Source organism: Palaemon carinicauda, chromosome 44 (assembly GCF_036898095.1).
Source record: "Palaemon carinicauda isolate YSFRI2023 chromosome 44, ASM3689809v2, whole genome shotgun sequence".
NCBI lineage: Eukaryota > Metazoa > Arthropoda > Malacostraca > Decapoda > Palaemonidae > Palaemon > Palaemon carinicauda.
Genome location: NC_090768.1, coordinates 34501554 through 34528020, shown reverse-complemented (window position 1 = coordinate 34528020; position 26467 = coordinate 34501554). Strand labels below are relative to the sequence as shown.

The 26467-nt window shown below is 39.0% G+C and overlaps 1 protein-coding gene across 3 annotated transcripts in view; it reads right to left on the bottom strand.

Moving 5' to 3' along the window:
- LOC137634457 (dual oxidase-like) overlaps positions 1 to 26467 on the bottom strand; it is a 182919-nt gene that overhangs the window by 85315 nt on the left and 71137 nt on the right. For all 3 annotated transcript variants that reach the window (XM_068366859.1, XM_068366860.1, XM_068366861.1), the window contains exons 15-20: positions 21119 to 21249; positions 19736 to 19939; positions 18859 to 18963; positions 6553 to 6740; positions 5593 to 5778; positions 4703 to 4855 (exon numbers count right to left, since the gene is read on the bottom strand). In XM_068366859.1, the coding sequence (XP_068222960.1) occupies positions 4703 to 4855; positions 5593 to 5778; positions 6553 to 6740; positions 18859 to 18963; positions 19736 to 19939; positions 21119 to 21249 (967 nt within the window). The remainder of the gene's footprint in view (positions 1 to 4702; positions 4856 to 5592; positions 5779 to 6552; positions 6741 to 18858; positions 18964 to 19735; positions 19940 to 21118; positions 21250 to 26467) is intronic.

The window sequence follows — 26467 nt, the reverse complement described above, 5'->3', positions numbered from 1 at the left end:
GCAGATTGTTCCGAGTATTTACTTCAAAGGTATCTCTTCCAAAGTTGTTAAGACGAGATTTTGAGTAAGAGCATAGTGATTAAGCTAGTATTGGCTAAAGTAGATCCTCATTTGATGTGTTCGTTGTTGTGGCTTTGCATGTTCTTTCCTCGTTCAATGTAATAAGTTAATTCTTTACCAGAAAATTTAATGCTTTCTTACCTGAAATCACTTTAATCCAGTTCAAAAGATTCAAAAGGTACATTCAATAGAAAAAACTGAAGGTAAAATGCCCTAGCTTTCCCTTTCCTTGCTGCTCCCCTGTCCATCAGACTATGCCTGTTAATACAAGCCAGGTCAATGGGTTTGGTATTCAAAGTGTGGAACCGTTGATTTAGATAAACAAGGATTTTAGATCTGAATTTCATGGTTTATTAGACAATAAGCTGGGTAATTTTTTTTTTTTTTTTTTATCATTCTTAGTCTTGTAGAAGAGTAGTTTAGTTAGTGCCTTAAACTATTGAGAGTCCAAGTAGCATTACTCATGAGTTTTTTCCTACATACGTGGATCGGGCCAATTGATCCTCCTATGTAAAGCTTTGTGTCTGTTTTTACATGTGTTTTTTTCTTTGGGACAGGTTTAGCCAGCCAGCTATTCAGTGCATACGTATATAAAATTTCAAGCTGACTGGAATAGCATTTTGAGTTATCTTTTGCATTTGAATTGGTCACAACCATAGAAAAGGGTTGAGCCTGCTTTTTTCTTAAATGAAAATCTGGTCAACAAAACTTAAAGATTTATTCCTTCTTGTGTGTTAAAATGCCAAATCATGGACAAACCCTGGTTCAATTATCTATTATCTATCTATCCATGTTTGGAGAGTAGCCAACATAAAAAAAAAAGAACATAAGGGGACTTTTCTCTTTGCTCCCCCCAGCCTAACGAGGAACTCAGCCGAGTTTGGTTGGTACTGCTAGGGTGCCACAGCCCACCCTCCCCTGTTATCCACCACAAATGAAGTTTCATATGCTGAATCCCCTACTGCTGAAACCTCAGCGGTCACCAAGGTGATCAGAGGAAGCAGCAGGGACTATTGAGACTGCATCACAATCTCTTTCCATTCATTCCTATTCTTAGCATGCTCTTTTGCCTCTCTCACATCTAACCCCCTATCATCTAACACTTTCTTCACTCCATCCATCCCCCCAAACCTTAACCTTCCTCGTTCTCCTATCAACTCTTTCATCTTCTTCCGCAGATGGCCATTTTTCATTCTCTCCACATGGCCAAATTACCTCTAACACATTCATATCCACTCTAGCCAGTTGCAAATTCATCTCTTACACAAGTTCTCACACTCACTACTTCATTCCTAACTATCTAATCAAGATACACCAGTCATATTCCTCAGACACTTCATCTCTAACACATTCTATTTCTGTCTCTAAGTCACTTTCATTTGTCATTACTCCAATCCATACAATCACTTTCTCAAACAGAACTATCTTTACATTTACTCCTAATCCTCTATTCTTTACCCCTCCCTTCACTGCTCCAACACTTTACATACTTCTTAAACTCTCTCATGTACATCTGCTTCCACTCCACCATTTGCAGCAACAACATACCCCCCAAGTACTTAAACTGACCTAGTTTTTCAAGTAACTCTTCATTCAATATGACCTTCAACCTAGCACCACCCTCCCTTCTCATAACCTTACTCTTAATCACATTAGCTCTCAACTTCCTTTTCTCACACACCCTCCCAAACTCTAGCTTCTCCTACGAGTCTGCAACCAATACAGTATTGTCCGCAAACAACAACTCATTCACCTCCCACTCATGATTACTCTTAAACTATCAATTTCAATCCTCAACCAGTCACAACCAATTGATGTAGTCAGTATTACATTTAAATTGTCCATATCTTTTGCACTTTTTATACAGGGACTTCTCTTGCAATTCCATCAACAAACAGATTGAACAACCATGGCAACATCACACATCCCTGTCTCAACCCCACTGTAACTGGAAACCACTCACTCACTTCATTTCCTATCCTAACACATGCTTTGCTGCTCAAGTATAAACTCTTCACTGCTTGAAACAACCTTTCACCAGTTCCATATAACCTCATCAATTCTACATTGCTTCCCTATTAACCATCACAAGTTTTCTCTAGATCCATAAATGCAACATACATCTTACCTTTTGCTAAATATTTCTTGCATAACTGCCTAACTAAAAGTCTGATCCCTACCTCACCTAAAACCACCCTGCACTTCTAAAATTACATCCTCTGTTTTGTCCTTTATTATCCTTTATAAGGAGGTGTATGTTGCGTTTATGGATCTGGAGAAAGCATATGATAGAGTTGATAGGGAAGCAATGTGGAATGTGATGAGGTTATATGGAGTTGGTGGAAGGTTGTTGCAAGCAGTGAAAAGTTTCTACAAAGGTAGTAAAGCATGTGTTAGAATAGGAAATGAAGTGAGCGATTGGTTTCCGGTGAGAGTGGGGCTGAGACAGGGATGTGTGATGTCGCCGTGGTTGTTTAACTTGTATGTTGATGGAGTGGTGAGAGAGGTGAATGCTCGAGTGCTTGGACGAGGATTAAAACTGGTAGGCGAGAATGATCATGAATGGGAGGTAAATCAGTTGTTGTTTGCGGATGATACTGTACTGGTAGCAGACACAGAAGAGAAGCTTGACCGACTAGTTACAGAATTTGGAAGGGTGTGTGAGAGAAGGAAGTTGAGAGTTAATGTGGGTAAGAGTAAGGTTATGAGATGTACGAGAAGGGAAGGTGGTGCAAGGTTGAATGTCATGTTGAATGGAGAGTTACTTGAGGAGGTGGATCAGTTTAAGTACTTGGGGTCTGTTGTTGCAGCAAATGGTGGACTGGAAGCAGATGTACGTCAGAGAGTCAATGAAGGTTGCAAAGTGTTGGGGGCAGTTAAGGGAGTAGTAAAAAATAGAGGGTTGGGCATGAATGTAAAGAGAGTTCTATATGAGAAAGTGATTGTACCAACTGTGATGTATGGATCGGAGTTGTGGGGAATGAAAGTGATGGAGAGACAGAAATTGAATGTGTTTGAGATGAAGTGTCTGAGGAGTATGGCTAGTGTATCTCGAGTAGATAGGGTTAGGAACGAAGTGGTGAGGGAGAGAACGGGTGTAAGAAATGAGTTAGCGGCTAGAGTGGATATGAATGTGTTGAGGTGGTTTGGCCATGTTGAGAGAATGGAAAATGGCTGTCTGCTAAAGAAGGTGATGAATGCAAGAGTTGATGGGAGAAGTACAAGAGGAAGGCCAAGGTTTGGGTGGATGGATGGTGTGAAGAAAGCTCTGGGTGATAGGAAGATAGATGTGAGAGAGGCAAGAGAGCGTGCTAGAAATAGGAATGAATGGCGAGCGATTGTGACGCAGTTCCGGTAGGCCCTGCTGCTTCCTCCGGTGCCTTAGATGACCGCGGAGGTAGCAGCAGTAGGGGACTCAGCAGTATGAAGCTTCATCTGTGGTGGAAATGTGGGAGGTTGGGCTGTGGCACCCTAGCAGTACCAGCTGAACTCGGCTGAGTCCCTGGTTAGGCTGGAGGAACGTAGAGAGTAGAGGTCCCCTTTTTTGTTTTGCTTCTTGTTGATGTCGGCTACCCCCCAAAATTGGGGGAAGTGCCTTTGGTATATGTATGTATGTATATTAATTAGCACTCTACCATACACTTTTCCAACCACACTCAACAAACTAATACCCCTTGTAGCCTTTGAATTACAACACTCATGCACATCTCCCTACCTATGTATAGTGGAACAATACATGCATACCCAGTCCACTGGTACTACCACTGACAACATAAAGCATATATTAAACAATCTCACCAACCATTCAAGTACAGTCCCACCTGTTTCTTTATCATCTCAGCCCTCATGCCATCTATACCAGGTACTTTTCCTGCTCTCGTTTCTTCTAGTGCTCTCTTCACTTCCTCTCTTGTAATCTCTCTCTCTCTCATTCTTATCTCCTATCACTGGGACCTCAACATCTGGAACAGCAATTGTATCTGCCTCCCTATGATTGTAGGGGAGCATATTTGGAGAGACAGAAGGGTTATCATCTTTGGAAAAGTAATAGATCAAATTTGACTGAGAATAACTATGCTCAGTTTATGCTTAAACTGAAAGGTAAAACAATTTGACCACAAAAGAAATTTTCTAGTATAACTCAGGAACATAACTGGTGGGCTACCCTCAAAACTACACTTTGGTGCAGACTAATAGTCCTCCTTTGCTTGAACTAGATGGCTCGGCAACTCACTGTCCAAAGGCAAAGGCAACCCTTCTGGCTGATGCGTTTGACAGTAAGCAAAGTAATGAGAAATGCAATCTTCCTCACACCAGTTTTCCTGAACTCTATTTCCCATTAAACCTTTCTGAGGAGAACAAACGGGTTCCCATTACACCTTTCTGGTGAGAACAAACGGTTTGATACACATCATTGTAAAACTCTTTCCCTTCATTTATATTTCTGATGATTGTTTCATTTTCAAAATGAATAGCGCATGAATTTATGTTAAGTACTGAAATAATTATAGTTATACACTAAAGAGTTACAAATAGTTAGATGACGATACTGTACTATAAAAAAAAATGTGATAAAGCATTGGTGTTTTGAATTTGCTACTTTATTTGCAAATTTCAATATTTACAGTAAATGTCACATTACCTGCTCAACAAAAACAGAATCTGGAAGCATGCCTAGCTGATGAGCCAATTCTGTCTGTGTGATTTGTATGGATGAAATCTTATCATCTTTTGGATAGAGTGTTGAGAGACTACATTTCCTGGATAGGGTGGTAGCTGCCGAGTCACTAAAAGCCTGGTGAATAAGAGTGCATTCAATTTATCATCGAGAATAGTTTATAGGGTAAGACAATGGTTTCAAAAGTGTGACACATTATTTGCAGAACATCAGAGAGTATGCAATCTTAAACTATATTCTATTTTGGATGTAGGCTGGATGTGTAAAAACTTGATGTACAACATATAATGCGAGGCACACCGTCCAATTTTATTCCATACTTTAGGAAACAGCTTCAACCATTAATCAAGGTAATTATAATTTAGTTATTCAACAATAAAAAATATTAAGCAATTTTCCTGTGTATATAAAGATTCATCTAGTTTTTAACTTGAATAACCTAACTTTTTGTGCAGTAATAAAATCCTTATACACTATGGCCACAGTGCATCAAAATGATTGGAAACCACTGGCAAAACTGAACACACAAGATGCTTGATCTTCATTCAACAAAATCAGCAAGTCTTGTTACTTAATGATTCAGACATTATGGGGATCCAATATCTAAATCTTTGGACTGGAAAAGTAGTATCTCTATGAACAAAGACAAGAAATTTAATCCATATGAAGGCCTACTTAGTCAAGTCAATTACTGTTTCTTCTGAGTCTTATAATTATTCTATTTGTTTCAACTACCTTGGGAATTACATGATTTTGCCTTTATTTTCTCAAATTAATTTGCCATTTCTATGCATGCTTTCAGTTTGGTGTGGGAAGAGAAAGGGCTACTCTTTACAAGATTCAGGAAAACTTACATTGGACATTACTACTCTTGAAAATTCATCCAACATCTTCTCTCGGTCATAAACTGTGGTGAATTTCAAGCGAAGCTTATCCCTAGTTTCTTGTCTGTACGTAGGAACTAGTTCAATTTCATTAAAGAACTTTTCAAGACCCACTTTGTATTTTGAAGCATAAAACTCCTCTTGGAACATCAGGAACTGCAATAAAATAATGCATATGTTTCTAATACATTCATTTTTATATTAAACCTGCCACAAATACTGTATATTCACAATTTAAAAATACACAATTTCAACTGAAATTTTTTTTTGAAAAACATTTAGCTGTGTTAATATCCATTTACTGTAAACATGATGCAAAGTTATTATATACCAGAAAGAATTCAATAAACATCTGCAGCATAACAGAATATAATATTAAATTTACGCTCAGTTCTTCTTTTAACAGTAGCAAAAAAAATAAAATTGCAAACTATAAAGCTTTATTTGCAAAGAAATTTGGATAAATACTTGTTGCCTTTCTCAGGTTGATAAAATTTAGACCACTTTCATAACTGTAAAGAACTGCAATGAGAAAACTGCTGAGTATGTGACAATGTTACCTTTTACTTCTCTAAGCAGAATCTTTCTTCTAATCCTTTCACTCTCTCTTTTTTATAAACGGTAACCACTACATGACTCTAAACAAGTTATTTTTTTTTGCTTATGCAACTCCTGCATTTAAGTAATGACAGTTATACAACATAAATGAGTCGTGAAAAAATCTTCAGTAGTTTCACTTCAAGTAGGCACACACACATAACTATAACATTTCAAATCTGTGAAGCATTTGTATATATGGATTTTAGATTTGAGATCTATCATGTTGATGCATTACAATATCAGATTTAATAAAAAAAAATTCCCTGTACAATAAAAGTTATCGATTCAATATTTAACTTGGGAATGTTAAAAAATAAGCCTAACACTTACCAGATCATAATGATTTGAAACCTGATGTACTATTCGTAAGAAATGTGTTGAATGTCTGATTACAACCTGGACATTTGTGAAGTCTATAGTCCTAAGAAGGACTCCTTTCATATTCAAAACCACTATTCTCTTGGAGTTTGGTACAAATTTTACGATTACATCACGAGTATCCATGTAAGATATTCTCTCTGAAATGGAAAAAAAAAATCTATATTCTTCTGGAAACCTTGTACAGTATTAACTTCATACTTTCATGAAAAAACAAGCCATAAAATCTCTTGTTTCAAATACAAGATGAAGTCCAAGTCAAAAGCTAGAATTTCATATTCCTATACACACTATAGTATTACAGTTAACCCTTTTACCCCCAAAGGACGTACAGGTACGTTTCACAAAAGCCATCCCTTTACCCCCATGGACGTACCGCTACGTCCTTGCAAAAAAATGCTATAAATTTTATTTACATATTTTTGATAATTTTTTTTAGAAAATTCAGGCATTTTCCAAGAGAATGAGACCAACCTGACCTCTCTATGACAAAAATTAAGCCTGTTAGAGCAATTTAAAAAAAGTATACTGCATAATGTGATGGGAAAAAAATAACCCCTTGGGGTTAAGGGTTGGAAATTTCCAAATAGCCCGGGGGTAAAAGGGTTAACACCCCTGTATTCGCGGGCGTTAGGAACCAGAACCCCCGCGAATAGAGCATATCCATGAATACTTAAAAAGCCATATAAAAATACTTATAACTGCCTATTTTGATATATAAAATGTGCAATAACATTAAAAATACCATCATAAACAATTTAGATACATTTAAGAATAGATTAAGGACATTTTCAGAAAATTATAATGAATGTGCCTCATAAAAACCAATTAACAAACTACCATAACACAATACATACAGTACAATGCTGTACATATACAAAATATACAGGACTATGCTGTACATACTGTATATACTTTATTAATGTTACATTACTAAAGATAAGTAAATTTTCTATCATGCATACAGTAAATAAACAATTTTCTTTAACTTGCTCATATTTTTAACCGTGGACAATCTATTGTACAATACAGCACAGTACATACAACAAATAACCTACCTGTTTTTTTTTTCTACACATTTTTTAGCTATTTTATTGTAACACAAGCAAGATTCATTGATGATACATCAATATATAACATACTTTATTATACACTTGTATTTTCAAGCTATTTTATTGTAGTAAAATACAAGCAAGGTTCCTTGCTGTTAATATGTACGTGTATGTACGTATATGTATAGGTATTGCTCAACTTACGACCTATGCGACATACGACTATTTGACTTTACGACCATTTTTTCAGGGTGATGACGTCACAAGTTTATCGGAAATAGGACGAATATTTCCTTGAAAATAATCTATTTTCGTGTATACATATAAACTGATTTATCTTGGTAAATTATTATTTTCTTTTATTGTTAATATTCAGTATTTATTTTCAGTTAAAAATACATTAAGAAAAGTTTTAATATCTGTCTAGTTCATATTATGTCTGGTGACGTCACATCACCGGCGGAAAGCTTCCGGGCAATACAGTGATTTCCTTCCAATAGGCTAACGATTAATATTAGTATTTCCATTATCGAAATATTAAATAACGATACAAAGTATTTTGAGGGTCTGTATCGGTTGTCATGAGTACTACGTAGCGTAAATTTGACTGTACGCTACTTTTTTAATATTTGATAATGGATCGATGTTTATCTAAAGAAAATATACTTTTAGGGCAAATATTTTCTTGAAAATAATATATTTCCTGTTACATTATAAAAATAAAATACTTTTGTTTGTTAAGTTAGTATTTTCTTTTCATTTTTTGCGAGAAACAAAGAAAATTAATTTACATATTTTGCAAGTCATTCTTCGTAGAGATTACTGTACGTCACGTGACTTGTGACGTCATGTATCTGGCGGAAGTGCGCTGACAAACTGAATGATTTCCTTTCATTTTTACCGAGTAATCTTATTACAGCATTCCCATCATCGAAACACCCAGTAACGATATCAGGTGTTTTAGTGGTCTGTATCATTAGTTATAAGATTTGTACAACTTACTGTAAATTTAAGAAAAAAAGTCTGATGACGTCATATTTCTGGCGGAAGACGAGAGTCAAATCAAGTGATTTCCTTCCGATGCGTTACTATTCCCATAATCGAAACATTGAATAATGATATATAAAATTTTTTAATAATTTTCAAAAAAAAAAAAATATGAAGATACAACTGAATTAAAAACAAAATACAGAGAGAGAGAGAGAGAGAGAGAGAAAGAGAGAGAGAGAGAGAGAGAGAGAGAGAGAGAGAGAGAGAGAGAGAGAGAGAGAGAGAGAGAGAGAGAGAGAGAGAGCGTATTCCTTTTATAACTAATAATAAGGTCCATAAACGAACTGTATGGAAAATGTGATACCCTATAACATATTGGCACTGATGTAATATGCATTATGAAGAAATTTCGAATGTCAAGAAAATTATATAAATCAGTGTTATTCGCACTATATATATGTGCTCATAATAGTAATACGGCAGCGTGACCTTGAGATCAGCTGATGCCAGCCGAAAGTAAATCAAAAGTATTTGTTGATTATTGATATGCTCAAGAAATTGAAAAATAAAATATAAACGTTCTTTAATAAACCACAATTAAACACAGTAATGTCTAATGAAATATAAAGGCTTAATATTGAACTACAATACTGTATGAAGCTTTAAAAATGAACTTCCCGTATGCGATTGCGAGAGCGAGCACACACACACACATACACACACACACACAGAAAGAGCTACAACGATTTCGCATTATACCTAATGATTAGACGAACTGTATGGAAACTTATTTCCTGTAACATATTGGCGTTGATGTAATATTCATCATGAAGATATTTCTATTAAGTTGAGAAATAAAAAAATATGCCATACGTATGTACGCCATATTTTGATACGGTAGGTAGCGGCACTTTCAGATCAGCTGATCATAACCAAAGGTAAACAAAATTTTCAGTACTCGATTGTAAAATGCTTCCAAAATTGATGAATAGAATACAATGATGAATTTATAGAGCATATGATATCCTATGAAACAAGAAAATGGAATAATGATAGACAGTAAGAAAATATTGACAAAATATGATCCAGATGATTGCCGAATCATAACTTATCAAAATAAATCTACGGGAACTTCACTTTTCTAGTTCGACATACGGCCAACTCGACTTACGACTCATCTCTCGGTCCCTATCTCGGTTGTAAGTCGAGCAATACCTGTACTTATATAATATAGGTGTTAGTAACTAAAGCACCTCACACACAAATGAGCGCACTCAATATTTTTGAATTACGGTTATGTAAAACCAGAAAGTTGAATGCAGTGGTATTAAGAGAGAGAGAGAGAGAGAGAGAGAGAGAGAGAGAGAGAGAGAGAGAGAGAGAGAGAGAGAGAGAGAGAGAGATACCATACTGTTCATTGTGTTTTATACTTAAAAATGTACATATTGATATAGAATTGAATGTAAATAAATAAGCATGACATTAAAAGGAAAAATATGTTATGATCTATTATTTCTCAAAATAAAGAAAAATAAATTGTTAATGCGTTTGATATATGTACAGTAGTAGCATTGTGCGTATACCAGAAAGTAATGTTCACTTTTTTTTACTTGAATATGTACTTATTGATATAAAATTAATTTTGAATAATTATTATACTAAAAGGGAAAATACTATATATTATGATCTGTTACATGTATTCATTTATCAAAATGAAAGAAAAATAAATCGCTAATGTGTATGATATCTGTAGTAGCATTATGCGTTCATACATATCCCACAGTACAGTTCATTGGGATTTTTAACCTGAATATGTACTTATTGATATAAAATTAATTGAAAATAAATAATTATTAGACTACAAGGAAAAATGTTACAATCTGTTATGTATTTACCGAAATGAAAGAAAAATATATTGCTACAGTAATGTGTTTGATATGCGTAGTAGCATTGTGTTCATATAGTACATACAATAAAGTAATGTTTGTTGTGCTTTTCTCAACTTGAAAATGTACTTATTGATATAAAATGTTATTTTCATTAGTAAAATAAATTTTTGAATATACTTACCCGATGATCATGTACAGTAGCTGTCAACTCCGTTGCCCGACAGAAATCTACGGTCGGGATACGCCAGCGATCGCTATCCAGGTGGGGGTGTACTTCAACAGCGCCATCTGTGGTCAGGTACTCAAGTACTTCTTGACAACAAGAACTCAATTTTCTCCTCGGTCCACTGGTTCTCTATGGGGAGGAAGGGCGGGTTCTTTAATTCATGATCATCGGGTAAGTATATTCAAAAATTTATTTTACTAATGAAAATAACATTTTTCAATATTAATCTTACCCGATGATCATGTAGCTGATTCACACCCAGGGTGGTGGGTGGAGACCAGCATACATGTTAACAAAGAAGCTAAGTATCCCGTATTTCATTTTATTAGTTATTCAAAATAACATAAAATAAATAAGTACCTGGTAAGGAAGTCGACTTGAACCATTACTCTGCCTTTATTAAGTACGTCTTCCTTACTGAGCGTAGCGGTCCTCTTAGGATGCTGAACGACTCTTAGGTGCTGAAGTATAAAGGGCTGCAACCCATACTAAAGGACCTCATCACAACCTCTAACCTAGGCGCTTCTCAAGAAAGAATTGACCACCCGCCAAATCAACAAGGATGCGGAAGGCTTCTTAGCCGACCGTACAACCCAAAAACAACAATAAAAAGTATTCAAGAGAAAGGTTAAAAAGGTTATGGGATTATGGGAATGTAGTGGCTGAGCCCTCACCTACTACTGCACTCGCTGCTACGAATGGTCCCAGGGTGTAGCAGTTCTCGTAAAGAGACTGGACATCTTTGAGATAGAATGATGCGAACACTGACTTGCTTCTCCAATAGGTTGCATCCATAACACTCTGCAGAGAACGGTTCTGTTTGAAGGCCACTGAAGTAGCCACAGCTCTCACTTCATGTGTCCTTACCTTCAGCAAAGCAAGGTCTTCTTCCTTCAGATGAGAATGTGCTTCTCTAATCAGAAGCCTGATGTAGTAAGAAACTGCGTTCTTAGACATTGGTAGAGAAGGCTTCTTGATAGCACACCATAAGGCTTCTGATTGTCCTCGTAAAGGTTTTGACCTTCTTAGATAGTACCTAAGAGCTCTAACTGGGCAAAGTACTCTCTCCAGTTCGTTCCCCACCAAGTTGGACAGGCTTGGGATCTCGAACGACTTAGGCCAAGGACGTGAAGGAAGCTCGTTTTTAGCCAAAAAACCGAGCTGCAAGGAACATGTAGCCGTTTCAGATGTGAAACCTATGTTCCTGCTGAAGGCGTGGATCTCACTTACTCTTTTAGCTGTTGCCAAGCACACGAGGAAAAGAGTTTTTAATGTGAGGTCCTTAAAAGAGGCTGATTGGAGAGGTTCAAATCTTGATGACATAAGGAACCTTAGGACCACGTCTAGATTCCAGCCTGGAGTGGACAACCGACGTACCTTTGAGGTCTCAAAAGACCTAAGGAGGTCCTGTAGATCTTTGTTGGTGGAAAGATCCAAGCCTCTGTGGCGGAAAACCGCTGCCAACATACTTCTGTAACCCTTGATCGTAGGAGCTGAAAGGGATCTTACGTTCCTTAGATATAACAGGAAGTCAGCAATCTAGGTTACAGTGGTACTGGTTGAGGAAACTGCATTGGCCTTGCACCAGCTTCGGAAGACTTCCCACTTAGACTGATAGACTCTGAGAGTGGATGTCCTCCTTGCTCTGGCAATCGCTCTGGCTGCCTCCTTCGAAAAGCCTCTAGCTCTTGAGAGTCTTTCGATAGTCTGAAGGCAGTCAGACGAAGAGCGTGGAGGTTTGGGTGTACCTTCTTTACGTGAGGTTGACGTAGAAGGTCCACTCTTAGAGGAAGAGTCCTGGGAACGTCGACCAGCCATTGCAGTACCTCTGTGAACCATTCTCTCGCGGGCCAGAGGGGAGCAACCAACGTCAGCCGTGTCCCTTTGTGAGAGGCGAACTTCTGAAGTACCCTGTTGACAATCTTGAACGGCGGGAATGCATACAGGTCGAGATGGGACCAATCCAGCAGAAAAGCATCCACGTGAACTGCTGCTGGGTCTGGAATCGGAGAACAATACAACGGGAGCCTCTTGGTCATTGAGGTAGCGAACAGATCTATGGTTGGCTGACCCCACAGGGCCCAAAGTCTGCTGCAAACATTCTTGTGAAGGGTCCACTCTGTAGGGATGACCTGACCCTTCCGGCTGAGGCGATCTGCCATGACATTCATATCGCCCTGAATGAACCTCGTTACCAGCGTGAGCTTTCGATCTTTTGACCAGATGAGGAGGTCCCTTGCGATCTCGAACAACTTCCTCGAATGAGTCCCTCCCTGCTTGGAGATGTAAGCCAAGGCTGTGGTGTTGTCGGAGTTCACCTCCACCACCTTGTTTAGCTGGAGGGACTTGAAGTTTATCAAGGCCAGATGAACCGCCAACAACTCCTTGCAATTGATGTGAAGTGTCCTTTGCTCCTGATTCCATGTTCCCGAGCATTCCTGTCCGTCCAATGTCGCACCCCAGCCCGTGTCTGATGCGTCCGAGAAGAGACGGTGGTCGGGGGTCTGAACAGCCAAAGGTAGACCTTCCTTGAGAAGAATGCTGTTCTTCCACCACGTTCGAGTAGACCTCATCTCTTCGGAAACAGGAACTGAGACCGTCTCTAGCGTCATGTCCTTTATCCAGTGAGCAGCTAGATGATACTGAAGGGGGCGGAGGTGGAGTCTCCCTAACTCGATGAACAGGGCTAGCGATGATAGTGTCCCTGTTAGACTCATCCACTGCCTGACTGAGCATCGGTTCCTTCTCAGCATGCTCTGGATGCATTCTAGGGCTTGGTTGATCCTTGGGGCCGACGGAAAAGCCCGAAAAGCTCGACTCTGAATCTCCATACCCAGGTAGACAATGGTCTGGGATGGGACGAGCTGGGACTTCTCTAAATTGACCAGGAGGCCCAGTTCCTTGGTCAGATCCATAGTCCATCTGAGATTCTCCAGACAGCGACGACTTGTGGGAGCTCTTAAAAGCCAGTCGTCTAAATAGAGGGAGGCTCTGATGTCTGCCAAGTGAAGGAATTTCGCAATATTCCTCATCAGTCTGGTAAACACAAGAGGTGCCGTGCTTAGGCCAAAGCACAGGGCTTGGAACTGGTACACAACCTTTCCAAAGACGAATCTCAGGAAAGGTTGGGAGTCTGGATGGATGGGGACGTGAAAGTATGCGTCTTTCAGGTCTAACGAGACCATCCAGTCCTCCTGCCTGACCGCTGCTAGGACCGACTTCGTCGTCTCCATCGTGAACGTCTGCTTGGTGACAAAAGCATTGAGAGCACTGACGTCCAGCACCGGTCTCCAACCTCCTGTCTTCTTGGCTACCAGGAAGAGACGGTTGTAAAAGCCCGGGGATTGATAATCCCGGACTATGACCACTGCTTCCTTTTGTAGCAAGAGCGACACCTCTTGTTGCAACGCTAGCCTCTTGTCCTTCTCCTTGTAGTTGGGAGAGAGGTTGATGGGAGATGTAGCTAGAGGGGGATTGCGGCAGAACGGAATTCTGTATCCCTCCCTTAGCCACTTCACAGACTGAGCGTCTGCACCTCTGCTCTCCCAAGCTTGCCAGAAGGTCTTGAGTCTGGCTCCTACAGCTGTCTGGAGAGGAAGGCAGTCAAAACTTGCCTTTTGCGGACTTGGAACCCTTCTTGGACTTGCCACGGTGACTGTCTGCACGGGTACCTCCTCTGCTGGAGGTTCTGCCACGAAAGGGCGGGATGAACCTAGAAGCAGGTATATCAACTGCTGCAGGGCGGAAGGGTCTAGGCACGGAAGGTAAGGTTTTAGCCTTACGTGCAGAAGAAGCCATCAGATCATGAGTGTCCTTCTGGATAAGTGAGGCAGCCATCCCCTTAATCAACTCCTCCGGAAACAGACACTTGGAGAGAGGAGCAAACAACAACTCTGACTTCTGGCAAGGAGTGATACCAGCAGATAAGAAGGAGCAAAGATGTTCTCTCTTCTTGAGGACTCCTGATACATATGAAGCCGCAAGTTCACCAGACCCATCCCGAATTGCCTTGTCCATGCTAGACATGATCAGCATGGCCGAGTCCTTATCTGAAGGGGAAGTCTTCCTGCTTAAGGCTCCCAAACACCAATCGAGGAAGTTGAATATCTCGAAGGCACGAAAGACTCCCTTCAACAGATGATCAAGATCTGAAAAGGACCAGCAGATCTTCGAACGTCTCATAGCCAACCTGCGGGGAGAGTCAACCAGACTTGAGAAGTCGGCCTGGGCAGAGGCAGGAACCCCCAAGCCAGGTTCCTCTCCCGTGGCATACCAGACGCTCGACTTAGAAGCAAGCTTGGGAGGAGGAAACACAAAAGAGGTCCTTCCCAGTTGCTTCTTGGAATGCAACCAGTCCCCCATAACCCTCAAAGCTCTCCTAGATGATCTGGCGAGAACAAGCTTGGTGAAGGCAGGCGCAGCAGACTGCATGCCCAGAGCAAACTCGGAGGGAGGAGAACGAGGGGTTGCAGACACAAAATGTTCAGGATACAAGTCCCTGAACAAAGCAAGGACCTTGCGAAAGTCTAAGGAAGGTGGCGAAGACTTGTGTCCTTCAACATCAGAGTGAGGTTCATCCAGATGAGCAGCTTCATCATCCGATACATCATCATCCGAAAGTTGAGTTGTGAGTGGCAAAGGCAGAGCAGCAAGCTGACCGGCTGAATCCTGCAGAACGGGTGCATGCGTACCTGCGGATCCAACATCATGCCTCTGCTGGACAGTCTGCGAGCTGGCAACAACAAAAGCAGAGGGCTGGTGTGAGGGAGGGTCTGCGGTGGGCTGAGGAGCATGCGGTATGGTATGCAGAGCATGCTGTAAGGTATGCGGCTCATGCTGCATGGTATGCGGAGCATGCTGTAAGGTCTGCAGAGCATGCTGCATGGGCTGAGGAGAATGCCGCATAGTGCTGGAACCCGGCAACTCCTGATGCGGCAGCTCACGCATGTTAGCAGATGGTGCAGCAAGAACATGCGTCTGGCAGGGAGGACTGCGCATCGGTGGAGGAGCTCTCACAGGTGGTGTGTGGGAGCAGGCAGCCGCAGTATCTGCTGAGCGCACAACCTCTGCGGGTTGTAGGCTAACAGGAGAGGTGTTAACCTTCTCGGCATGATACTCCTGCATGAAAGCCGCAAGCTGAGACTGCATAGTCTGCAGCATGGACCACTTAGGGTCTACTGTGGTTGGAGCAACAACAGACGGAGCAGTAGCCTGTTGAGGGACCACTCTACCTCTCTTGGGAGGTGTGCAGTCATCAGATGACTGTGGCGAGTCCGAACTGACCCAGTGGCTACACCTGGGCCGTTGGACAAGCTCGGAAGGGACCTTACGTTTGAGCGGTCGTGAGACCTTGGTCCACCGTTTCCTCCTGGAAACCTCTTCCACAGACGAGGAATGTAAGGGCTCATTCGTCTGTATGTGGATGGGACGATCCTTAACAGATACGTCCGCAACCACTGAGGATACATCCGTGCGCCGATCAAGGCCTGCCGAACCCTTTGGTCCTTCGACATTGCTTCTCCCCTGGGCTTGGGAGCTTGCAAGAGGTCCCGGACTGGGAGGACGACTGGCACGCACAGATGTACCCTCATGCGCAACACTGACACTGACACTATGCACATCACTAGCACTAACACTTCCCACTGCACTCTTCGCTTTCAGCTCTCTGACATCTGCCAAGAGCTGATTGCGGTCACTAACCAACGACTCCACCTTATCACCGAGAGCCTGAATGGCACGCAACATATCAGCCATTGCAGGCTGAGCACTCGTAGCAGGTTCGGGAGTCACCACCACAGGGGAAGGAAAAGGTTGAGGGGCATGGGGAGAGGAAAAATCCACAGAGCGAGAAGAACTCCTCCTATCTCTCTCCTTCTCTAACCTACGTGCATATCTGAGGAATTCGTTAAAATCGAATTCCGAAAGCCCAGCACATTCCCCACATCGATCTTCCAATTGACAGGATTTACCCCTACAATTGGAACATACGGTGTGAGGATCTATAGAGGCCTTCGGAAGACGCCTAGTACAAGTCCTAACACTACACTGCCTGTATTTAGGAACTTGGGAATGGTCAGACATCTTGAATTTAGAAGTAGTCAAGGGGGAATTCCAAAATTAAGCAAAGTTCGTTAACCAATAAGTCAAATTAATTCCAAAAGCTTGCTAAGCTAAGGATAAAGCTTCCTGAACAGCGAAGGCTAAACTTTAGAGCAAATACATCACCAAATCGTGAACAAAAGACTCCAAAATCAACAGCGTATCCAAGTAGGTCTTGCCGGCGGCACGACAGAGGAAAAATTGAGTTCTTGTTGACAAGAAGTACTTGAGTACCTGACCACAGATGGCGCTGTTGAAGTACACCCCCACCTGGATAGCGATCGCTGGCGTATCCCGACCGTAGATTTCTGTCGGGCAACGGAGTTGACAGCTACATGATCATCGGGTAAGATTAATATTGAAAAATCAACTTTAAATAAATAAGCACGAGATTAAAACAAAAAATATGGTACAATCTGTTATTTATATACTAAAAGGAAAAAAAATATTTCGCAAATATATAAAATTTTCTCTCGATTAATTAGTAGATAATTTACCTATAGAAAAACCTGCGAATCCTTGATTCGTGAATAGCGGGGGGTAACTGTGTGATAAGCAAATTCTCCACCTAAATTTTACTTACTCATTCTTATGATACAAGACAACCTGTTTATCTTGCTTTACAAATTGCAATTTTCTACATTGTACAATATCAACATGGCATGTGGACACTAACTGGTTAATTCATATTACTAAGAGAAAGCAAAGCTTTCAATATCATCAATTTCAAATACACCACAGTCGTTTTATTTAAAGAATTATAATTATTATTATTATTATTATTATTATTATTATTATTATCATTATTATTATTATTATTTGCTAAGCTACAACCCTAGTTGGAAAAGCAAGATGCTATGAGCCCAAAGGCTCCAAATGAAAAAATAGTCCAGTGAGGAAAGGAAATAAACAAACAAGAGAAGTAATGAACAAATAGAATAAAATATTCTAAAAACCGTAACACCATTAAAACAGATCTTTTATATATAAACTATAAAAAGAGACATATGTGAGCCTTTTCAACATAAAAACATTCACAAGTTTGAACTTCTGAACTTCCTCCGATTTAACTACCTGATTAGGAAGACCATTCCACAACTTGGTCACAGCTGGAATATTATCATTATTATTACTTGCTAAGCTACAACCCTTTACCTGAAAGTATTACCTTGCCACAAGGACTACCCCCATCTAGAACCAAACAAGATCTAATCAAAAGAATCTCTCTGAAGAAGTCAAGATATTAAACTAATCCCTCCGAAAGTACCGTATCTTAACTAAATCCGTAACTCTCACCTAATGAATTAAAGTAATAATAGAATGACTTGCATAATCTAAAATGTCTTCAGCCACAATAGGACCTAACGAACAACAGGAGTCATAAACAACTTGAATTTCCTTGAAATATGAGAAAACAAAAACTGAGTTACACCACTTATTGCTTTTTGAAGGGCCGACATTTTTACTAACCTATGATATCATACATATTAACTTTAAGTAGAGTATAAATAAACTTTCTAAGCTATTTTTTAAGGTGAGCCTCTATGATTAAACTCTTTAGTCAAGTAATATAGCATTTACTTTGAAAGATCCCTAAACTTAACCAACCTATTCTGTAATCATACACTGCATCAACAGACAAAGTGTATCATATGCGTGTCAAACTTCCTCGTACAAACGAATCAAATTATACAGCAAATATACCTTGACTATGAAATTAATAACTTAATATAACTGATGTATACTACTACCAAAAGTCCTGACAAAGGGAATGAACAAAATCCTCTAAAAAAAAAAAAAAAAAAAAAAAAAAAAAAAAAAAAAAAAAAAAAAAAAAAAAGACATATCGTCAATACAGTGGTTGACAAAATAAGAAAGACTATTTCAGGATGGCAGCCTTTAGTGTAGTAGTAATTGCTGAGGTGTAGGATAGGACGGCTATTCAAAATACTGTATATAGCGGCGTTGATATAATACAATTTCCTAATAGAAATACACTTACCTTTAGCTTTGTGTGTCAGTTCATCAAAAGAAACTTTTTCACTATCCTTTACTTCCTTAATCTTTTTTCGTTTCTTGGCAACAATTCTCACAAATACCTTCAAACCTGCAATTAGATTTTCATACATGAGGCTGGAGGCTGTAAAATAAAGTAACTAAGATGCTATGTTTAACAGACTATGCTGTGTATAACTAGCTATTTACTACTGAGCCTTCTACACTATACTACATATCAATTTGATATTTACCTATGTTAATCAATCCATGTTATCTTAAAATCATCAATGAACATTTCAAAATTTACTGAACTACTACAGTCCACTTTATAGATATAGCATCTATTATATTTTTTCTAACAATACCAGATAACATTATCAGATAATGAAACTTCAAAATAAACTTATAAAAACTGTTCAATCAACATGAAGGCAACACACACATAATGGTGACCAAATCAACTAGAAGCACAATATACTAATAAACAGTAAAGTAAATATAGAGGATTTCTAGGTCAAATCAGAATTTTAATTTAGCCATTTATGATGAAATCTTTCTCATCAACTTTTAATCTATTTACAACATTATTGGACCTAGTTAGCAGTTACTATACAGTAGCGGTTCAATTTAATCACTCACTGAAGGTCTTTATACTGCTCTTCTGGCCCCACAGCCAAGTTGCTTTCTACAATCTACTTTTCATCAGTTGCTTTAGTTCTTCTCCTCCTTTTCCTGGTATTATTTTTAAACATTATTTTGAGATACTTTAGCCCTGCACTATGTGAGTTAATAAATTTGAAACAGTTATGTGGATGCAATAGATTGTAGGTGTAGTACACACCTTCTGAATTGTGCATAAATGTATTATAAATTCAACATACCTACACATCCAAGGACAAGTACAATCACGGAAAACACATATGAAATTTCAGAGCCACTGAAATAGTCATATGTGTCTACGTTAGTACATTTCTCAGTGTTTTTATCCTCTAATTGTGGAAGATAGTTACATGTTGTTGAACTGCCATTAGTCAATGTGCAGGATACTGATATGTTTAATGTTTTTTGACATTTTTCACCAATATCTGCAAAAAGAATAAATAAATAAATGACATCCTGCGTAGACCTTACGAACTATGTAAACTTCACTTGAGAGAGCTAAAGTGCCTGGTTCAACGAATCTCTTACCCGAGTTCCTTTGAAAATTATTACCTTTCAACGACTGTATTTACATCCCCAGAAATGTGAAGTTTATGGCGTGTATTTATGATAACAATTACTTGTAAAGTACTGGATATAAGAGAGTAAATATCTAAATTACTAAAAGCTTCAGTGTAACTTCTACAGCATAGCTTAACCACATAAAAGAGTACAGTTTAGAATACACCGCCTCCAATACCATCTTGAAAATACATACTATATTATCAACTAAATATCTACTCCTTTTTAAACAAATCCAATACAGTACAAACATATTTCATGCAAGATAATTTCTAATTTTGCTCCAGTGGGTTGAAGTTTCCTGAATGAAAAAGCCATATTCCACTGAAATTAGAAAATTGAAGGAATCTTATTGAATAGTGGAGGAAAGCAAAATCATTCACTTTATTAAAATCTTTGAGAACTAGCTATTCGTCATGAACAACCCAATGACAAACAATATAGGCCTAGCTATTCAGATGCTAATTCAGAGATTACATACTGAATTAAAAAATCTACTTCTAAAGGCACTTTGACACTTGTATTAATTTCATATCCGCGATGCTTCTTCATGTGGACTGTGAAAATTTTGAAATGTTAAAAAATTTGGCACTCATAAATGTTCATGCTATGTGCTTGCCACTTGAATGTACCAAGCGTGAGCATTGTGGGAGCTTGGTGCGAACATTGCTGATGATGAGTATTTGATTCATGTCAATACATGATTTTAGTAATGCGTAAAACAAGTACTGAACAGTAGTGCCATTGCATTTCATTACATACCAATACGGCCAGTTTCTGGTAACACATTGCACAGATAGTGCAAAATTTATGCATGGGCAGTGCATGAATAGGGCGCAAACAATGCTTCATTCTGCATGCAGTATCTTATAAATAGCACATCTTTCCGTGACGTATCGTGCAAATTTCAGGGATAAAAATCATGCAAGTGTCAAGGTGGCTTAAGATCTCCCATCCTTAGCCTTAACCAGCTCTAGATAGATTTTTCTTTTGAGATGCAGATATTCTAAAGAAATACAATATTTGATAGTAAATAAACTTACTGTTGTCAAGATGGACAGCAGTAAATGGATCCTCCTGAATATCTTCTCCAGCAATCAGATTTGTAACGGACAATATAACATCAATTATTTTAACTTGACGAATCCTAGATCGTTCTTCATCAGCAAAAAGACTGAAAATACATATAGTATCTAAAAAACAAATATATCATAATTCTCTTGTCTAATTACTGTGTATCATACAAAAGCAAATTACAGTACATATCCAAAAATAAAGTACTCGAGCCAGCGAGAAATGGTTGATAAGGTAAGACACCTAATTTTAAAAAGATTCCCCTACTGATTTCATTTCTCCCCAGAGCACTACAGCCTCCTATCTCTGTTTCTATACAAAGTGCTGTATTTCCAAAATTATTTATCTCTGTACAGTATTTGCAATTTCTTACAAGAAGTACTTGATTACATTGTACATAACTGCCTTAGCTTAGATATGAAGGTGGCCATATGGCGAGTTTGAAACAGGGGAACGGACCATGCCAAGTGTGCAGCAGCACCATGTGGCATATGAGTCAGGGTGGGTCACTGCTCATATGCCACATTTAAGATGAAGAAAAACCTTTGCACAGAAAACATGATACAAATTTTACTTCAATAGTGATGTGGAAGGTTAGATAGAATAATTTTGGATACAATTTCAAAAGAAAAAGAGAGAGAGAGAGAGAGAGAGAGAGAGAGAGAGAGAGAGAGAGAGAGAGAGAGATGGGATTTTCTTGAAAAATGTCCATATTTTTTAGTTCGAATCTAGTAATGGCAGTGGTCAGAAAAAAGGTCAAGAATTTGACGGTGTCAGATTTTGTGTTAGACTGCAGCATAGAGTAATTTTATGGGTATATATGTGGTCATCGCATTTTTTCGGTCTCCGACTAAAATTATAGAAGATATATGAGATTTTCTTGAAAAATGTCCATATTTTTCGGGGTCAGAAAAAAGGGATTTTGACGAAGGAAAAATCTATTTCTGGGGAGAGACCTGAGACGCCCGGCGAAAAAGTCCTTCTTTGTACTTTTTCTGATATAAATCTTCCAAATATACCAGAGAAAATTAAAAGCATGGAATGCAGAGGTTACAACCCTCGCGCGAGCACCTTGTTGGTGTCGTATATCTAACAAGGGCGTTTGTAAAAAACTATTCACAGGCTGTCTTCCATTTAGATAATCCCTTCATCAAAGGGGGAGGGCCGTGACAGGCCCTAGAGAATACAGTTGGGTTACCCTACCGACACCCACCACTCGCGCTCACTAGGTCATCCTTCTGTTTTGGACTTGCCAGCAAAGTTGATAAGTGTTTTGCCCAGTGTTTTTCGAAGTGATTGTCGTTAATTCAACATGACTGACGTTGATACTTCACCCTTACCAATGTTAAGTACCATAGTTTGTTTTGGCAGCTTTTGACAGTACCGGGCATTTGTTCTGTTTCCAATATGGTGGTTTTTAGTTTTGGAAGCGATTGTCTTGCCGAGGTATCGGCAGCCATTTTGGGTTATGTTCGCTTCGGTAAATATTCTAGTTAATTTTGCCCATCTGGTACTCTGTCATCTTGGTTATATCACTTACGTTTTATGGCCTTTTAGTGTTATCATTAATTTTTACTAAGAATTTGATGGTGTCAGATTTTGTGTCAGACTGCTGCATAGAGTCGTTTTATGGGTATATATGTGGTCTTCGCATTTTTTCACTCTCCGACTAAAATTATAGAAGATATATGAGATTTTCTTGAAAAATTTCCCTATTTTTGAGTCACTTTAGAGGTATTTAATGTGTTTGTGCATGTTTACAAAATTTGGTGTAATTATAAGGGATATAGGAGGAATTTAACTTTTCCCATATTTTCAGTGGAAAATCCGCAGGTCCGGCCTTGTCGGTCAAATATCCAAAAAATTTCAATGTATCAATCTATGTCCTGATTATGTCCTGAATTGATTCCAGGCTGTCTTGCCTCTCTCACATCTATCCTCCTATCACCCAGAGCTTCCTTCACTCCATCCATCCACCCAAACCTTGGCCTTCCTCTTGTACAGGGTACTTCTCCTATCAACTCTTGCATTCATCACCTTCTTTAGCAGACAGCCATTTTCCATTCTCTCAACATGGCCAAACCACCTCAACACATTCATATCCACTCTAGCTGCTAACTCATTTCTTACACCCGTTCTCACTGTCACTACTTCGTTCCTAACCCTATCTATTCGAGATACACCAACCATACTCCTTAGACACTTCATTTCAAACATATTCAATTTCTGTCTCTCTGTCACTTTCATTCCCCACAACTCTGATCCATACATCACAGTTGGTACAATCACTTTCTCACACAGAACTCTCTTTACATTCATGCCCAACCCTCTAATTTTTACTACTCCCTTAACTGCCCCCAACACTTTACATCCTTCATTCACTCTCTGACGTACATCTGCTTCCACTCCACCATTTGCTGCAACAACAGACTCCAAGTACTTAAACTGATCCACCTCCTCAAGTAACTCTCCATTCAACATGACATTCAACCTCGCACCACCTTCCCTTCTCGTACATCTCATAACCTTACTCTTACCTGCATTAACTCTCAACTTCCTTTTCTCACACACCCTTCCAAATTCTGTCACTAATCAGACAAGCTTCTCTTCCGCGTCTGCAACCAGTACAGTATCATCCGCAAACAACAACTGATTTACCTCCCATTCATGGTCATTCTCGTCTACCAGCTTCAATCCTCGTCCAAGCACTCTAGCATTCACCTCTCTCACCACTCCATCAACATACAAGTTAAACAACCACGGCAACATCACACATCCCTGTCTCAGCCCCACTCTCACCGGAAACCAATCGTTCACTTCATTTCCTATCCTAACACATGCTTTACTACCTTTGTAAAAACTTTTCACTGCTTGCAACAACCTTCCACCAACTCCATATAACCTCATCACATTCCACATTGCTTCCTTATCAACTCTATGATACGCTTTCTCCAGATCCATAAACGCAAAATACACCTCCTTACCTTTTGCTAAATATTTCTTGCATATCTGCCTAACTGCAAAAATCTGATTCATACAACCCCTACTTCTAAAACCATCCTGTACTTCTAAGATTGCATTCTCTGTTTTATCCTTAATCCTATTAATCAGTACTCTATTATTATTATTATTACTAGCCAAGCTACAACCCTAGTTGGAAAAGCAAGATGCTATAAGCCCAAGGGCTCCAATAGGGAAAAACAGCTCAGTAAGGAAAGGAAATAAGGAAATAAATAAATGATGAGAATAAATTAACAATAAATCATTCTAAAAACATTAAGAACGTCAAAACAGATATATCCTATATAAATTATTAACAACGTCAAAAACAGATATTTCATATATAAACTATAAAAAGACTCATGTCAGCCTAGTCAACATGAAAACATTTGCTCCAAGTTTGAACTTTTGAAGTTCTACCGATTCAACTACCCGATTAGGAAGATCATTCCACAACTTAGTAACAGCTGGAATAAAACTTCTAGAATACTGTGTAGTATTGAGCCTCATTATGGAGAGGGCCTGGCTATTAGAATTAACTGCTTGCTTAGTATTACGAACAGGATAGAATTGTCCAGGGAGATCTGAATGTTAAGAATTGTCAGGGTTATGAAAAATCTTATGCAACATGCATAATGAACTAATTGAACGACAGTGCCAAAGATTAATATCTAGATCAGGAGTAAGAAATTTCATAGACCGTAAGTTTCTGTCCAACAAATTAATATGAGAATTAGCAGCTGAACACCAGACAGGAGAACAATACTCAAAACAAGGTAGAATGAAAGAATTAAAACACTTCTTCAGAATAGACTGATCACCGAAAATCTTGTAAGACTTTCTCAATAAGCCTATTTTTTGTGCAATTGAAGAAGACACAGACCTAATGTGTTTCTCAAAAGTATATTTGCTGTCGAGAATCACACCTAAAATTTTAAAAGTCATACAAATTTAAAGAAACATTATCAATACTGAGATCCGGATGTTGAGGAGCCACCGTACTTGACCTACTTACAATCATACTTTGAGTTTTGTTAGGATTCAACTTCATACTCCATAATTTGCACCATGCACTAATTTTAAATAAATCTCTATTAAGGGATTCACCAACCCTAGATCTACATTCAGGGGATGGAATTGATGCAAAGAGAGTAGCATCATCTGCATATGCAACAAGCTTGTTTTCTAGGCCAAACCACATGTCATGTGTATATAGTATGAAAAGTAATGGGCTAAGAACACTACCCTGTGGAACACAGGATATCACATTCCTATACTAACTATGGTGCCCATCAACAACAACTCTTTGAGATCTATTACTTAAAAAATCAATAATAATGCTAAGAAACGACCCACCCACTCCCAACTGTTTGAGTTTGAAAATAAGGGCCTTGTGATCAACACGGTCAAAGGCAGCACTAAAATCAAGGCCAGTCATAAGAACTTCCGGACCACAATCACGGGATTTCTGTACAGCATTGGAGATTGTAAGAAGGGCATCACATGCTCCAAGGCCTTTACGAAAACCAAATTGCAAACTAGGGAATAGATGATTACCTTCAGCAAACCTATTAAGACGTTTTGTCAGAAGACGTTCAAAAACTTTAGATAATATGGGAGTTATGGAAATTGGGCGGTAATCAGTGGAATTGAGCTACCACAAACACATTTACATAGAGGAGTAACATTACCAATTCTCCAACAAGTGCTAAAAGCTCCTCTTCTTGCTAACTTGCGCAAAATAACAGATAACTTTGGAGCTATGAAATCTGCTGTCTTTATAAAAAACAAAGGAAAAATACCATTTTGGGTCTACACCTCCATAAGCATCAAGGTCCATCAACAGAGCTTTAATCTCACGAGATCGAAAAGCTAAACTACTTAGTTTAGCCTCCGGAAAACAGGAATGAGGAAGTTCAAGATTTCCATTACTCTGTTTACTGTCAAAAACAACAGCGAAAAGGGGTGCCTTTTCCTTTGGACAGTGAGTGACTGAGCCATCTGGTTTAAGTAAAGGAGGAACTGTTGCATCTACACCAAAGAGTGCAGATTTAAGGGTAGACCACCATTTATGTTCTTGAGTTGTACCAGAAAGGGTTTCTTTTATTGTTAAATTGTACTCGTTTTCAGTTGAGGCATAAACTCTCTGAGCAAAACCTCAAAGCTGAGTATAGTTGTTCCAGGTCAAATCTGGATGATAGGCTTCCTGCTTCTCCAAATAAGCACGTCTACAATGATCATTGAACCACGGTTTGTCCTTCACTCGGTACCTTAGCACACGAGAAGGGATACGCCTATCAATTATGTTAACTAGATTC